The sequence below is a fragment of the Brassica napus genome, chromosome A1 (genome assembly GCF_020379485.1).
Source record: "Brassica napus cultivar Da-Ae chromosome A1, Da-Ae, whole genome shotgun sequence".
NCBI lineage: Eukaryota > Viridiplantae > Streptophyta > Magnoliopsida > Brassicales > Brassicaceae > Brassica > Brassica napus.
Genome location: NC_063434.1, coordinates 2,122,055 through 2,135,944, shown reverse-complemented (window position 1 = coordinate 2,135,944; position 13,890 = coordinate 2,122,055). Strand labels below are relative to the sequence as shown.

At 36.5% G+C, this 13,890-nt stretch overlaps 4 protein-coding genes across 7 annotated transcripts; 3 read left to right on the top strand and 1 right to left on the bottom strand.

The window, feature by feature from the left end:
* Nucleotides 1-5: 5 nt before the first annotated feature.
* Nucleotides 6-1,895, bottom strand: LOC106357987 (UDP-glycosyltransferase 73B1). The gene is made up of 2 exons (XM_013797751.3): nt 719-1,895; nt 6-582 (listed from the first exon to the last, which is right to left on the bottom strand). Exons 1-2 carry the CDS (start codon nt 1,719-1,721, stop codon nt 98-100), a joined length of 1,488 nt encoding a protein of 495 aa, XP_013653205.2. The 5' UTR covers nt 1,722-1,895; the 3' UTR covers nt 6-97.
* A 2,476-nt stretch (nt 1,896-4,371) lies between these two features.
* Nucleotides 4,372-7,479, top strand: LOC106396539. Of its 4 annotated transcripts, none has more exons than XM_013836953.3 (10): nt 4,372-4,626; nt 4,838-5,061; nt 5,150-5,207; nt 5,300-5,400; nt 5,506-5,589; nt 5,808-6,083; nt 6,171-6,382; nt 6,553-6,771; nt 6,856-6,966; nt 7,154-7,479. In XM_013836953.3, exons 1-9 carry the CDS (start codon nt 4,550-4,552, stop codon nt 6,958-6,960), a joined length of 1,356 nt encoding a protein of 451 aa, XP_013692407.1. In that variant the 5' UTR covers nt 4,372-4,549; the 3' UTR covers nt 6,961-6,966; nt 7,154-7,479. The 4 variants fall into 4 exon arrangements, with proteins under 4 accessions (XP_013692407.1, XP_013692406.1, XP_048635253.1 ...); XM_013836952.3 differs by having other exon boundaries at nt 5,123-5,207; XM_048779296.1 differs by having other exon boundaries at nt 4,461-4,632; nt 5,159-5,207.
* Nucleotides 7,480-7,693: 214 nt separating this feature from the next.
* On the top strand, nt 7,694-9,792 carry LOC106396541 (protein SRC2 homolog). The gene is made up of 7 exons (XM_013836956.3): nt 7,694-7,742; nt 7,849-7,953; nt 8,043-8,169; nt 8,278-8,349; nt 8,948-8,993; nt 9,087-9,426; nt 9,515-9,792. Exons 1-7 carry the CDS (start codon nt 7,694-7,696, stop codon nt 9,550-9,552), a joined length of 777 nt encoding a protein of 258 aa, XP_013692410.1. The 3' UTR covers nt 9,553-9,792.
* Nucleotides 9,793-9,997: 205 nt separating this feature from the next.
* LOC106357709 (cyclin-D3-1) lies at nt 9,998-12,032 on the top strand. The gene is made up of 4 exons (XM_013797433.3): nt 9,998-10,933; nt 11,023-11,224; nt 11,307-11,437; nt 11,514-12,032. Exons 1-4 carry the CDS (start codon nt 10,442-10,444, stop codon nt 11,808-11,810), a joined length of 1,122 nt encoding a protein of 373 aa, XP_013652887.2. The 5' UTR covers nt 9,998-10,441; the 3' UTR covers nt 11,811-12,032.
* Nucleotides 12,033-13,890: the final 1,858 nt, after the last annotated feature.

The window sequence follows — 13,890 nt, the reverse complement described above, 5'->3', positions numbered from 1 at the left end:
AGCAATATTGTAAATCGTTTTTGACTCAAGAAAGTAACTCAAAACCAACACAACAATCGTTTTTTACTCGATAACATTTGTTAACTTAGAAAATATATCAAGTTCTTGTTCCTTGTTCTTTTTGCATTCTGACCAACTTAAGCTCATCCATCAACCTGTTCACCTCAAGATCTGAAGACCCTCCTTCTCTCACCGCATCTTTAGCCATAACAGCTAACTGCTTAGCTCGTTTCCTCATCTCATCTCCAACCATCACTTCCCTTACCGCTATATTAACTTTCTCTCTGGTAATGAAATCTCCCGAACCTTTCACCATCTTCTTTACTCCCACACTCACTCCTGTTTTCAACACTTGTGTCACCAACTTCTCGTTGTAGAACTGCTCAGCTCCAATGGGCCATGTCACCATTGGTAGGCCTGATGCTGCACCTTCTAGAAGCGAGTTCCATCCACAATGCGTCAAAAACCCTCCTATTGCTTGGTGGTCTAGTATAAGCACTTGTGGCGCCCATCCACGTATTATCAGTCCTTGTCCTTTCGTCCTCTCTTCAAACCCCTCCGGTAACCACTCTACCTTCTCCCCTATTCACACCACACATGTTGTTTAGTCAGAACACAAAATATATTATTTTATTTTTTATTAACATTTTTCTATTATTCAAACTAGAAATGGTACGAATAGAACAACTAACAAAAATTAAATTTATATGATACGTACCTTGGCTACCACTTCTGTTAACCACCCATACAAAACCATGTCCTGACATCTCCAAGCCAGCTGCAATCTCAATCAGCTGCTCGTCGTCGAAGCTAGACATGGTTCCAAAGGACAAGTAAATAACAGATTCACATCTCTTGGAGTCAAGCCATTTCAAACACTCATGCTCATCAATGCTAGCCTTTTTGCCCCTCTCTGCTTTCTCCTTGAACTCTCTGTTCCCTAAAGAAAGCGGACCGATGTCCCAAGCCCTTTTCGCCACATGGGTCTTGAAAAAATCGGCATAAGCAGGTTCAAGGTCGTAGAAGCTGTTCACCAACACACCAAAGCTGTCTCTCTCTGAATCTCTTATTTCCTTCATAAACTTCCCCATGACAGATTCTTCTTCTTTCTCTATCACCTGTTCATCTGTAATGACAACGTCTCCTGGTAGCTCAGGGATCACAAAGGGCTCAGAGCTAGAAGCTACGTTCTTGTAAGGCTTGTGGAGCCTTAGGCAATGAGAAGCACATAAAGAGAAGTAGCCTGTTCCGTGGAAGACAAGTCTAGGTACATTAAACTTCTCAGCTACTTTGGTCGCCCAAGGGAAGAACATGTTGGCTACAAAACAGTCTGGTTTCACTGTCTCGAGAAGCTCTTCTAACTGCTCTTTGAAATATTCCATTGCTAGTAAAAACTTCATATTCAAGTTACCTTTGGTTAGGTCATGGTTAGAGAAGATGAAGTCGGTGTTCTCGCATCCTTCGGGTAAGCCCAGCTCTGTGCAAGGGAAGTTGAGGATCTGAAGTTTGATGTCTTCGAGTTCAGGATTCTCGTCGTTGAATGAGTTGATGGGTTTCTCGAAGAGTTTTGAGTTGAGAGGAGTGGTGAGGATGGTGGACTTAGCTCCTTTGGTGGCGAAGAGCTTGGCCATGTCTAGAGTTGGTATCATGTGGCCATGAGCCATGTAAGGGAAGAAGAAGATATGGAGCTTAGAGGAGGCGGCTACACCAGAAGTTCCCATGATTTGGCTGCTGAGAAAACAAGAAATGGGTTTTGTAAGAGCCAAGTAGAAACTTCTCAGTTCTTGTTTTTTTTTTCTTAAAATTGTGAGATTGAATGTTTGTGGATCAAAGAGATAATGAATTTGTATTTATATAAATAATAATTTGGTTTTGGAGCCTGCCAAGCAGGACGCAAGGAAAGAGAGTAAAGCTTTGGCAGCTAACGCTTGGCTGATATGGAAAACATGATATTTTTAGGGCCATTGACTAATGTTGACTTTGACTCAATTGAATATTTTTTTCTTGGTAAAAACTCAATGGAATTTCTTTTTTAAAATATCAATATAATTACCTTTTTATCAAATATTTTGATGAAATGAAGGAGAAAAAAAATGAAAACGGCTCTTATTAATTTTTGTTTAGGCTTATGAAGTTTAACAGTTTTTTTTGCAAGATTAGTTTTGATATATAAAAAATACAAATAAAATTATCTTTATCTAATTAAAAATCTGCAATATAACTTCTAGAAAGGAAGTTGAAAAACTCACGTCACGGCATTCGTCATTTTCTTCTAGTCGTCGTCTTTAGTGTTCTTTCTCCAAAACAATTTAATAAATAGAACTAGGGCCGGCCCGCCCTACGGGCGGGAAGTTATAATAAAAATTATTTTATATAAATTTATATTAATTTTATTAAATATTTTAAATCAGATTGAAAACAATATTATAAATACTGAAAAAATTGAGATCATATTGTTATTTTTAATAAATATTTCTGGTTTTGAATTAAAATGACAGTAGCCTTCATTATTCTTTATGTTAGAGAATACAAAATTAATTTGTTCAAAAACAAAAATACAAAATTAACAAAAATAATTCAGAATATGTAATAATTCAGTAGCCTTCATATTTACTTAACAATTTAAAGTATTAATCTTGTGTTGGTTGACAGACTCGAAGGCAATATCTTCTCAAATTATTATTCTCAAACATTAATAACGGATATGTTTATTTTTAATGCGTCTTGTTTTTTTTTTAATTTTTTTTTCAAATATGTTTAAGGTCATTGTATAATTTAATTTTATCATTTTTGTTATAGTTTTTTATTTAATAAAAATACAATTTCATTCTCATGTGAATCTAATTTTCGTTTATTTGGTAGTTGAAATCACATTATTAATGTCTATATGATGTGATTTTATTTTGGATTTAAAAATATTTCAGTATGTTTAATTTGTTATTATATATTTTTTCTAAAAAGAAAAAATATTTTAAATGAAAATTTGTATTTATAATTTATATTGAAAACCTGAAACCAACACCAAATCAAAAATTATATTAGACTTGTTTTTTCTTAACTTTGAACCAAGCTAAGTAATATAAATCAGTTTATGATGGGATTAATAAGGGTAATATGATCTTGTGAAAGATTTGATCATATTCCTTTTTTTTGTTTTGATCAAAAGATTTGATCATATTCCCTATCCCTAATCTTACGTATTAAACATTTTTCCTGTTTTGACAAATACCTTGCATTAATTAACTTTTATTTGTAACAGAGACAATACTTGAGAGAATTATAACATGGCAAACCTTTGAACAAAAAAACAAATAAATAACATGGCAAGCCCGTGCCAGCTTGTAACTTACATTTATGTTGCCATTTAATAAATACTTTTCCATCTTCATAGGCTTCTGTTGATAGCTCTCGATTTTCTGTATCTCTTAGAACTTCCGATTCCTCTTTCCTCTTTAATGGTAGAACTAAAATTTTAAATTTCCACATCTCTCACTAAAAAAATAATGAAGATTATGTATTTCTCTCTCTGTAACAACCACTTTTCTTCTTATCCTTCTTTTCTTTTCACTTTAAACTTCACCATCAAAGTCTTTGTACAGAGGAATATATCATCTTATAAGCTTTAAAAACGTTTTTTTCTGAAAAGAATCTACCCCAAGACTGGTCTCCTAAGATGGCATGACTTGCAGAGATGATGATGTTTCCTCAATTGATCTCTAAGTTCCAAATCGCTCAACATCGGATTCAAACGTGTGGAAAGTTTTTGTGTTATTATGATTGTGAAGAATGAAATTGCATTTACGGATACAATCTAACCTATTTATAATTGCAGATTCACCGAGTGGAAGAAAAGAGGATGCAATGAATGTGAAAACATGGAAGGAGTGGGGGGAGATGGAGTTAATTGGGAAGTTAATGAGAGTGATTGAATGCATATGAGATCCGTAACGTTCCAGGTTTTCTAAGGCAAGTAAGTAGCTACGCGAACTTACACCGACGGCGGTTTCCACCATAGATTGCCCGGTTTTCTAACTCTCGTAACCCACCCGGATCCTCCATAGTCAGTTGGTTAAGAGGAGCCCTGGTGTTTCTTTGAGAAAGCGTAGGAGATAGTTGTCTGAACCGCTACACCTACTTAACCAATGCTCTATAGCCCAAATATATGAAACCCACGACCTATTCTGTTAAGCCCAAATCAATTCTTAATATGAAAACCCAACAATGACACTATCGAAAGAGTAAAATGAAGTCTCGACACGTGTCATCACCTAAAGAGACTAATTAGTGACGTGGACTCCCAGGAGAGTCACCAACATATTTATATATATATAGATATATTGTAAGTAAAGCCCAAAACGTTTGGGCCTTATCTTGCTTAGCGAAAAGCTAAACCTTCCTGGGCCTAAACCGAAACCATCCGGTTAAGGCATGTTCCTTCGATTTGACAATTGTATCCGGTACGAGTTCATCGTCTCCAAGCTAATTTCAGCAAAATCCCTTTTGATTAATTTCGTTGACAGTCAAAGCAAAATCAATCAATCAATCACTCATGCCCAACGATAAAGAAGAATTGGAAGAAGACTCCTACGTTTGGGACAACGATACGCAGCTCTACATCCATCAAAGGTATACGTCTCTTTCCAAATCTATAAACTTTTTTTTACAAATCGCCATAACCCTAACTTTGCTTTAGCTTTGATAGTAATAACTTTACTTAAGTTTAGATGCTTAGTTCCATGAAATTAACAACTCTCCCCTTGTGCTTGGCCAATGTTTGTTGAAAAAGTGTATTCCTTTCTTGGATGCTAACACATTTTTTGATTCTTACTAATTGCAGTAGTGGGTTTTATCATGACCCAGTTGCTGGTTGGTACTATTGTAGCAAAGATGGTCTCTACTACAAGCATGAAAACGGTGAATATGTCCCCTTGGAACATGACGAGTCTAACGTGAACCCTCTTGTACATATTGTCACTTCTGAAGAGGACTCTGGCCGAAAAGATTCTCCTGCTCAGGCTGAAGTCTCACTGTGTAATCCTGGAGAAACAGAAACTCTTTTAGGTAAATTTACTTGTAAGAGTTAAGGTAAAGTGTTGCAATGCATAACATTTATGATTGATAGCTGATAGGCATGTTGTTTGCTCGAAAGAGCCAACAGGGTGCTCAAATGACCATGAACTTGAACACCTTCAACGACCTTCCTTATGGTAACTTCTATATTTCATTTTCATGGAAAGTAATATATGTTTTCTCATCATATGGTTTGTGATTTGTGAAACTTTTTTATCATTTGGATAAGGGTGGAAGATACACTTATAGAGCTTTATCTGGCTGGAAACAATCGACGGCCTAGCTATTCTGCAGAGGATAATCAGGATTACCAGATGTTGTCAGCTAATGGTATTTCCCTGTGATAATGTTTATTAGCCTTTGCTTTTTGGAATGAATCTGCTCCTTCATTTTCGAATTTGAGGAGAGGGGCTACAAATTGGGTCTGTTTTTCAGGAGACGATGATGATGAGGAACTCGAAGAGGGAGAATGGATTCCTGAAGAAGATTTTGAACCACATGAAGACAACTTTGATCAAGGTTTTTCTATTTTAATTATGTTCTTCTCATTTGCTTTCACTCTGCACCATGTCTGTTTTATTGTTTATGATTACAGACATATAAAAGCTACACAAATCATTATCCCAATAAAATGATTAACTACCCTGTAGTATTGTTAAGGGAACCTTGTTGTTTCGATGATATGCTGGTTTCAACGCATATTCATAGCTTTGATAGCTCGTAGTTTTCATTTGTAGATGCTCCTTCAAAGGAGGAAGAAATGTGGGTAGCACAATATGGTCAAGTCACTCAATCCCCTGAGAAGACCCTGCCTGAGATCCCGTCTGTTGACTTGTGGGATTGGAAACTTGTTTGTGAATCCAGAGAAGCTGACAACGAACAGGTGGCTAGGCTTGTAGGGAGGCTGGTGAGACGGTCCGCCAATCTTCATCCATCTGTGGCTTCTGGTGGCACACTTTTCAAAACTGCGCCAGTTTGTGAAGCACGCCTTCACCTGGTTCGAGTCAGGACAGGTTTTAACCATTTTTCTATTAACCACCAGAGATGGTAACTTTATGCGCTTTGTTATGGATTTTGATTCTCGAATATTTGTGTTCCAGGTCAAGTCTATAAACTGCAGAATCCTAGTCCAAAGTACCTTGCAACCTTGTCAGTGTATGACGCGTCAAACCCAACAAAAGATTGGGGATTCCCTGATGTTTCAACTACATGGCAAGATCCTGTTACAAAACGAAAAGCTAAGAAGGTGAAACCAAAAACTGTGCGCAGACTCAAGGTGAAGGAACCACATGAAGTCGACATGATTGAAGAGGTACTCCAAATCCATATTCTCATGCCTGGATTCTTGAATTTATGTCTAAATGAACAGCATGAGACATTTTTCCAAAGCTTTAGTGAGAAAACTTAAATTTACTTTAGTGTTATTAGAACCATAGTAAGAAGCAACTACTATCTTGATTCATGCTCGTGTTGTTTTATCAGGAGAGAAGCTCTGCATACAGAGATAGAGCCGCGGAGAGAAGAAATCTGCATGGTGGATATGGTGTTGGACCAGGTCAAAAGGGAACAATGGTAGGCCTCAACACCGACGAGCATGATACAGGTTCTGAAGAGGATGCAACAGCAGAAGAAGCATTGGAGTTAACATTTGGATCTGGAAGTTATGCAAGGAGGATTATGGGAAACATGGGTTGGAAGGAGGTAAGTTAGGAATCTAATTCACTTTTATGTAATGTGATTATGACACCACCACAGTTAGTGATTAATGTGGAAATGGAATTGCAGGGAGAGACGCTGGGGAAGAATGCAAAAGGTTTGGTTGAACCGATACAAGCAGTAGGAAACACTGGGAATGTAGGCCTTGGTTTTCCTCAAAGGAGAAGAAGATAATCTGAGGTGCAGGCATTTTTCTCTTTATTAGTGTTCATACATATGTGAAAAGAATCTATATATGTATGATTCTCTACATACTGATTCATGGTTTCTATCTATGTTTAGTTATTTTCCTTTTAACCTTAGAGATGGGAGACTCAGTTACTTGATTGATTATCTCTTTGTTTCTGATTTATATTCCTTTGTGAAGGTGAGAATGATGGTGGATCTGCTCCAAAAAGGTATGCCGTGACATGGAAGAAACAATATCAACTTAGAGAAGTGCTATATCCAGTAGGGCTGCTTTTGTAGTGACTTGTTCCACAAGACAGATAACATTTTTGAGTTTGTAGATTAACCCTAAAAAGGGGTGTATAGTATTCTCTCTTAAGCGCTTGAAAATAGTATCTGTCGTCCTCGTTGATTAGTCTACGATCTTTTATAAGAAAACTGAGTTGATTATTTAATTCCTTAACAAGTATATAATATACTTTTGTGTAATAATAATACTAAGGAAATGATATTTAGTGGCGCGTATATCTGAAACCGTAGGAGTATTATTTTATGAAAAGTCAATAATAACGTCAGCGGCTTACGCTACGCGTCTTGTCGCTCTTGAAAGCAATTTCTGGGAAAATTCAAAGTTTTGATTTATCTATATCTATATATATATTGGAAACACGGATCTTCTTCTCTATATTCATTCAGCTTCATCCGTTACTTATCTCTTATTCTCTTCTATCCAAGATTGATGTCGATGATGACTATGGGAATTCAAGGCCAGCTTCTCGAGGTCACTGGTTCGTGACTTTTCTTATCATCCCTAATTTTGTTAATGAACCGTTTTGAATGTTATTCCATTGATTCGATTCTCAGAAATGTTACATTTCGTTTATGTGATTACAGTGGTAGGGTGCCAGAAATTGAAAGACACGGAATGGTTTTCAAGGCAAGATCCGTACGTTGTCCTCGAGTACAGCGGCGCTAGGCACCAAACACGAACCTGCACAGGTTATACAATCATTCATTCATTCATAAGATTTCTTCAGATCCTGATGAATTGTACTCATCTATGAATTTTCATTTACCGTTATTTTCAGATGGTGGAAAGAACGCAGTGTTTCAAGAGAAGTTTATGTTCACGTTGCTTGAAGGCCTTAAGGATCTTAAGGTTGCTGTCTGGAATAGCAACACTCTCTCCACTGATGACTTCATTGGCAATGCTACGTATGTCTCTTTTCATGTCTCTGCACTTCATTCTTCTTTTGCTCTGAAATTTCTCGGATTTAGGATTGAGTCTTTCTTCCATCTGTTTGTTTTGTTTGTTGTGATTAGGATTCAATTGCAGAAGGTTCTTTCTCAGGGATACGATGACTGTACCTGGACTCTTCAAACTAAAACTGGCAGGTAAACATTGATTTTTCTGTAGTTTTCATGGTGCACGTTTCTCTGTCTGATTTTTGATGTGGTTTTTGGTTAAACAGCATATAATATTGAACATATAAGTTGTTGTGTTGCTGCATCCTTGTGCACTGTGCTTTCCACTTTAGTGAAATGTTTAGTTCTTGCAATTTATATATAATGTTGACATGGATGCCTGGTTAAGTTCACTGATAAGAGTGGTCATTCTTGTCATACAAATGCACACCCTTTTTAATCACTATTTATTTTCTTTCCTAATATATAATGTGAAAAAAATACTCCTAAGATAAGATTCATGTTTCTACATTGAGCACACTAGCATTCAAATTGGGTTTCTTTGAAACTGATGAGATGGAACTGCACCTTTTGCAGTATATGGTGATTTTGATGTCTGGTGTTAGGTTACCTAGTAATGGAGTTCCATTTAAACATTGGAACTGCACCCTTTTGTTGTCATGTATTCACGAAATATCAGTTAATATGCAAAGATTTTGGTAGCTTGTTCTCAGCGATTGCTTCTTATAAGAACATTAGTTATTTGATTACACAGCTTCTGAATATGCATCAACTTTCTTTCTTGCAGATATGCCGGAGAAGTAAGACTCATACTGCATTATGCAGGTGCAAAGGTAAAAGTCAAGACTCAGTTAACAATATTGAGTTACAGGTTTCATTTATTCACAAACAAGGCTAAAACATACAATGTTATTTTTTATATGCAGAACCAACATCACCACGGGTCTGCGCCATCAGCACCACCGTATGCACCTCAAGTACCTCACTACTCAGCACCGCCTTCTCCATCTCCGTATTCCTCACCACCATACTCTGGACCATCTCTATACCCACAAGTACAATACTCTCAGCCGCAATCAGCATACCCACCAGCTTCACCCTATCCTCCTCAGCCATATGCTTACCCTCCTCCTCCCTCAACCTCCGCTTATCCTCCCGGTCCTTCAGCTTACCCTCCGGGTCCTTCAGCTTACCCTCCTCCTCCGCCATCCTCAACTTACCCTCCTCCTCCGTACCCTCCTCAACCATCACCATATTACCCACAAGGTACATAACTGTTCTTCCTTTTGTGTTAGGATATAGTAATAATTTACTTGTTAATATTAAGACCTCTAATATTATTCTTGTTATCCAGGTCCCTATCAAGGACAATACCCGCCGCCTCCATACTAAAAGCTCAGGCGTTGAGAATTGATGAAAAGTGGTTATCATGTATAATACTTAGTATTGCTATTTCTATAATAATTTGACGAATTTTTGTCTCATTTTATTTTTATTCTCTTTTTTTCTATCTCCTCTTTGCTGTTCTTGGCCTTTGCAAATTGTAGCATAATGGTTGCTATGGGTCACTGAAACTCATTGAGAAGTTTGGTATCTTTTTTATATGTAAAAAAAGTTAAGCCAGCTTGCTAATTATCTTAGCTACCTTAAACTCCCTCTTTCATCTTCAGTCAAAGAAACTGGAGTTGGCTTTTGTTCACGGCAGCTAATCATCGCACTAGTATACTAATTGATTTGGTCAGTGTCTATCTTTATACGTTGTTGACAATCGGCAAAAAAGGTTGCAGGATTTAGTTAAGTTGCCGACAGATTTTACTGCACTTTGGTTTCTCGATCTCTACTCCACTGAGTAAAAGTAGGTAAAGTGGAAAAAACAGAAAAATAAAATATTCATAAAATATGAAAATAGAAAAAAGAAACGACACATTTAATACTCAGAAAATAAAAGATTGCGCGAGTGAAAAAAGACAAACGTGAAAACCAACTCGCCCTTCTCTTCATAAATCAATCTCCTTCTTTTCACTCTCCTTCCCACTTCCCCAGCTTTTCTCCTCCTCTCTCTCTCTCTCTCTAGCCTCTCTTTTGTAGCTAGCTCCGTGCTACAAGCTAATCCCTGCACGCCTCCATAGAGTGGTGATAGACGGAGATAGTAAGATGAGTCTCTCTACCTTATCTTCTTCTGTGTAATGCCCTGAGCCAACACCATTAACTAAAAGAGCAAAACCAACTATATAGAAAGAGAAGATCTTTCTTTCTTCTCATTCTTGAGTCTAATCCTACAATGGCGATACCAAAGGAGGAAGAAAGTAGAGAAGAACATAACACTTCGTTTCTTCTCGATGCTCTCTACTGCGAAGAAGAGAAATGGGAAGACGACGAAGAAGAAGAAGTAGAAGCAGTTGAAGAGAACTCTTCCTTTTCTTCTGCTTCTACTTCTTCTCCATTGGCTATTCTGCAGCAAGATTTGTTCTGGGAAGACCAAGATCTGGTCACTCTCTTCTCCAAAGAAGAAGAGCAAGGACTCAGCTGTGTCGACGACGTTTATCTCGCCACGGATCGAAAAGAAGCCGTGGGTTGGATTCTTAGAGTCAACTCTCGTTATGGGTTCTCTACTCTGGCAGCTGTTTTAGCTATAACGTATCTCGACAAGTTCATCTGTAGCTACAGCTTACAGAGAGACAAACCCTGGATGCTTCAGCTCGTTTCTGTTGCTTGTCTCTCTCTTGCTGCTAAAGTCGAAGAAACCCATGTCCCTCTTCTTCTAGACTTTCAAGTAAATGATGACACTTGACATCATCTCCCTTAAAGTTTCCTTCTTTTGTCTCCATGTTACTCAATTTCTCTGTTTCTTGGGGTTTGTAGGTGGAGGAGACAAAGTATGTGTTTGAGGCAAAAACCATACAGAGAATGGAGCTGCTGATACTTTCTACTCTCCAATGGAAGATGCATCTCGTTACTCCACTTTCGTTTCTAGACCACATCATCAGGAGACTGGGGCTTAAGAACAATGCTCACTGGGATTTCCTCAACAGCTGCCACCGTCTCATCCTCTCTGTAATCTCCGGTTCGTAAACGACAAAAACTACAAACCCATTTCGTTTTATCAGCTTCTGAAGTAATCTTACATTCTTGTGTGCTTTTGTCAGATTCAAGATTTGTCGGCTACCTCCCATCAGTTGTTGCTGCAGCCACCATGATGAGAATTATAGAGCAAGTTGAGCCCTTTGACCCTCTTTCATACCAAACAAAGCTCCTCGGTGTGCTTAACATAACCAAGGTAAGCTTCTTTAAAAAAAAAAACTCTGTTTTATTTCACTTAGGCATTTTCACGAACACCTTTCGTGCATTCACAGGAAAAGGTGAAGTCTTGCTACGACCTCATCCTCGAGTTACCAATGGGCTTACAAATCGAAACCCAATCTCGCCGGAAACGCAAGAGCCGCGATTCGCCAAGCTGCGTGATCGATTCAAACCCTTTTAATAGCGACGAAAGCTCAAACGATTCGTGGTCAGCGAGTTCTAACAATCCACCATCTTCGTCTCCGCAGCAGCAACAGCCTCCGTTGAAGAAGATGAGAGGGGATCAAGAGACGCAGAAGGAGAAACCAGTTTTGCATCTTCCATGGGCAATCGTAGTAACCAGTCCGTGATTGGAGCTCAGTGTTCTGTTCTTACGGGTTTTCCGTTTATAATTATTATTACAAGTCTTTTAAATTTTAGAACAATCTTTGTATTAAGTGGAACGTTGCATGTACGAAATGTCGAGAGTGCCCTTACTTTGCGGTGGCGTGTGTGAAGGGTATTCATGACATTTGACTGCATGGGATGTAATGAAAGAGAATAGAAATAATAGTATTTTGCGTAAAGTTTAATCTACGGTGTTGTTGATATTAAATGTGTTTTAAATTAATTAGTAACAAATAATTCTTTAAAGATATATATTTTAGAGAAAATTTTTATTTTTAAAAGATTCAATTTTTACATTTTCAATGCATATTTTATTAACTAATTGCAAACTTCAAAAATTTTAATTGCACTAATTGATTTTTTATTAGTTTAAAATTATGGAAAAAGATAAACACAAAAAATTATGCAAATTTAATATATTTTATTAAAATATATAAAAAACTAGAATATTGATCTTTTAGGAACATAAGGAATATTTTAGAACATCTGATATACCAATTTTTAGTCCAAAAGGCGCATATAATACAAATTATATAAATGAGATGTCAAAATCTTTAATATGAATGTTTATCATGGAATGCGATTGTTGTGTTTATGATTGAAAATGAAGGATTTAGCGTTTTAGGCTTTGACTTGTTGAGAAGAGGCAAGTTTTGCTTTTTGGGTCAGTCTTTGAATATAATCGCTTCCATACATGAAATAATAATAATTTTAAAAATGAGAAGAAAAAAAAAAAGAATTTGAAAGAAGCAACACAATAATTGTATGTTTTCTTTGGAAGGTAATATAACACCAGATGACAAGAAAAGAAAACGCAAAACAATAATTGCTTTAGATTTTCTTGCTAAATGTCTTCTCAAATTGAAACCTGCTCTACGTGCACGAGGCGCGTATCAACTAACCAAAAAAAAACTAACCCCAAACATATTAACCATGTAAAGGTAAATTCTTATATATGATCAAACGAATTGCTTATACAGAATACGAAAACTCTTCTTTTCACTTTTTCTTTTCCAAATTTATTTTTTCTTTGAACTTTTTCAATAAAAACGAGTATTATTTACCAACTTTATTCACGTGTGACACGAATTTTCTCCTTCTCTTTTTTTTTCCAATTCATTTCATTGTCTAGATTTAAAAAAAAACAAATTGCTTTAGTATGTCGTTTCTTAACTCTCGGCCACTCGTCATCAAAAACATATCAACTCCTATCGTTTATGTAATACTATGTACATAAACGTTTTAATATTGTTTTATACAAAAGTTACGTACGTCCTCTAATTCAAAAATATATATATTTGTGAAAGGTGCCAACTATTTACACCCATGTGTATTAACTATTGAGTAAGATGATATAAGTAGTTCAAAAAAAAAAAAGTAAGATGATACAATAATATTAATGAAATGCGAGAAATGAATTCATGTGTCATGTACGTATGTGGAAAGCGGGAGATTTTCAAAATGGGAGACCAAAAAAGTCTATGGTTATTGTCTTCTATATAAAATTTTAAAATAATTAAATTGTTGTGGAGAATATGTGTTTCTGTCTTTTTTTTTTTTTTTTTGTCTCTTCTATTGGTCTTCTGCTCTTTAAGGTAAGCTATCAATATCATTGTACCATACGCATCTCGTGAACCATATAATGACTTGCCATAAATTATCTTTTTCTGAAACAAAAATAATACTAACAGAAGTGAAGTTACATTGTTTGTAAGTTTCTGTATGTTTTTATATATACAGGCAAGCATTCTTCTCGATTAAATCATTCTTTCCCTCCTTCCCATCAAAAAGATGTGTGAATCTATTCTTCATCAGCTTCTAATCTTGTTAATATTTATTAATAGGTGGGAGTTAAAAGCGATGCTTTTACTGAAGAAAATGGTCAAGTTACTTGTGTTGTATTGGTTTGTTTGAAAATGAAATGGTAAATAATGGGAAAAGGAAAACAGCTTGCACCCAACATGGAGAAAGGGCAAAGAGGTCAATGTGTCCCCACACAACAATATTATCATTCTCTAGGGCTCTGTGACCTTTTTTATCTTA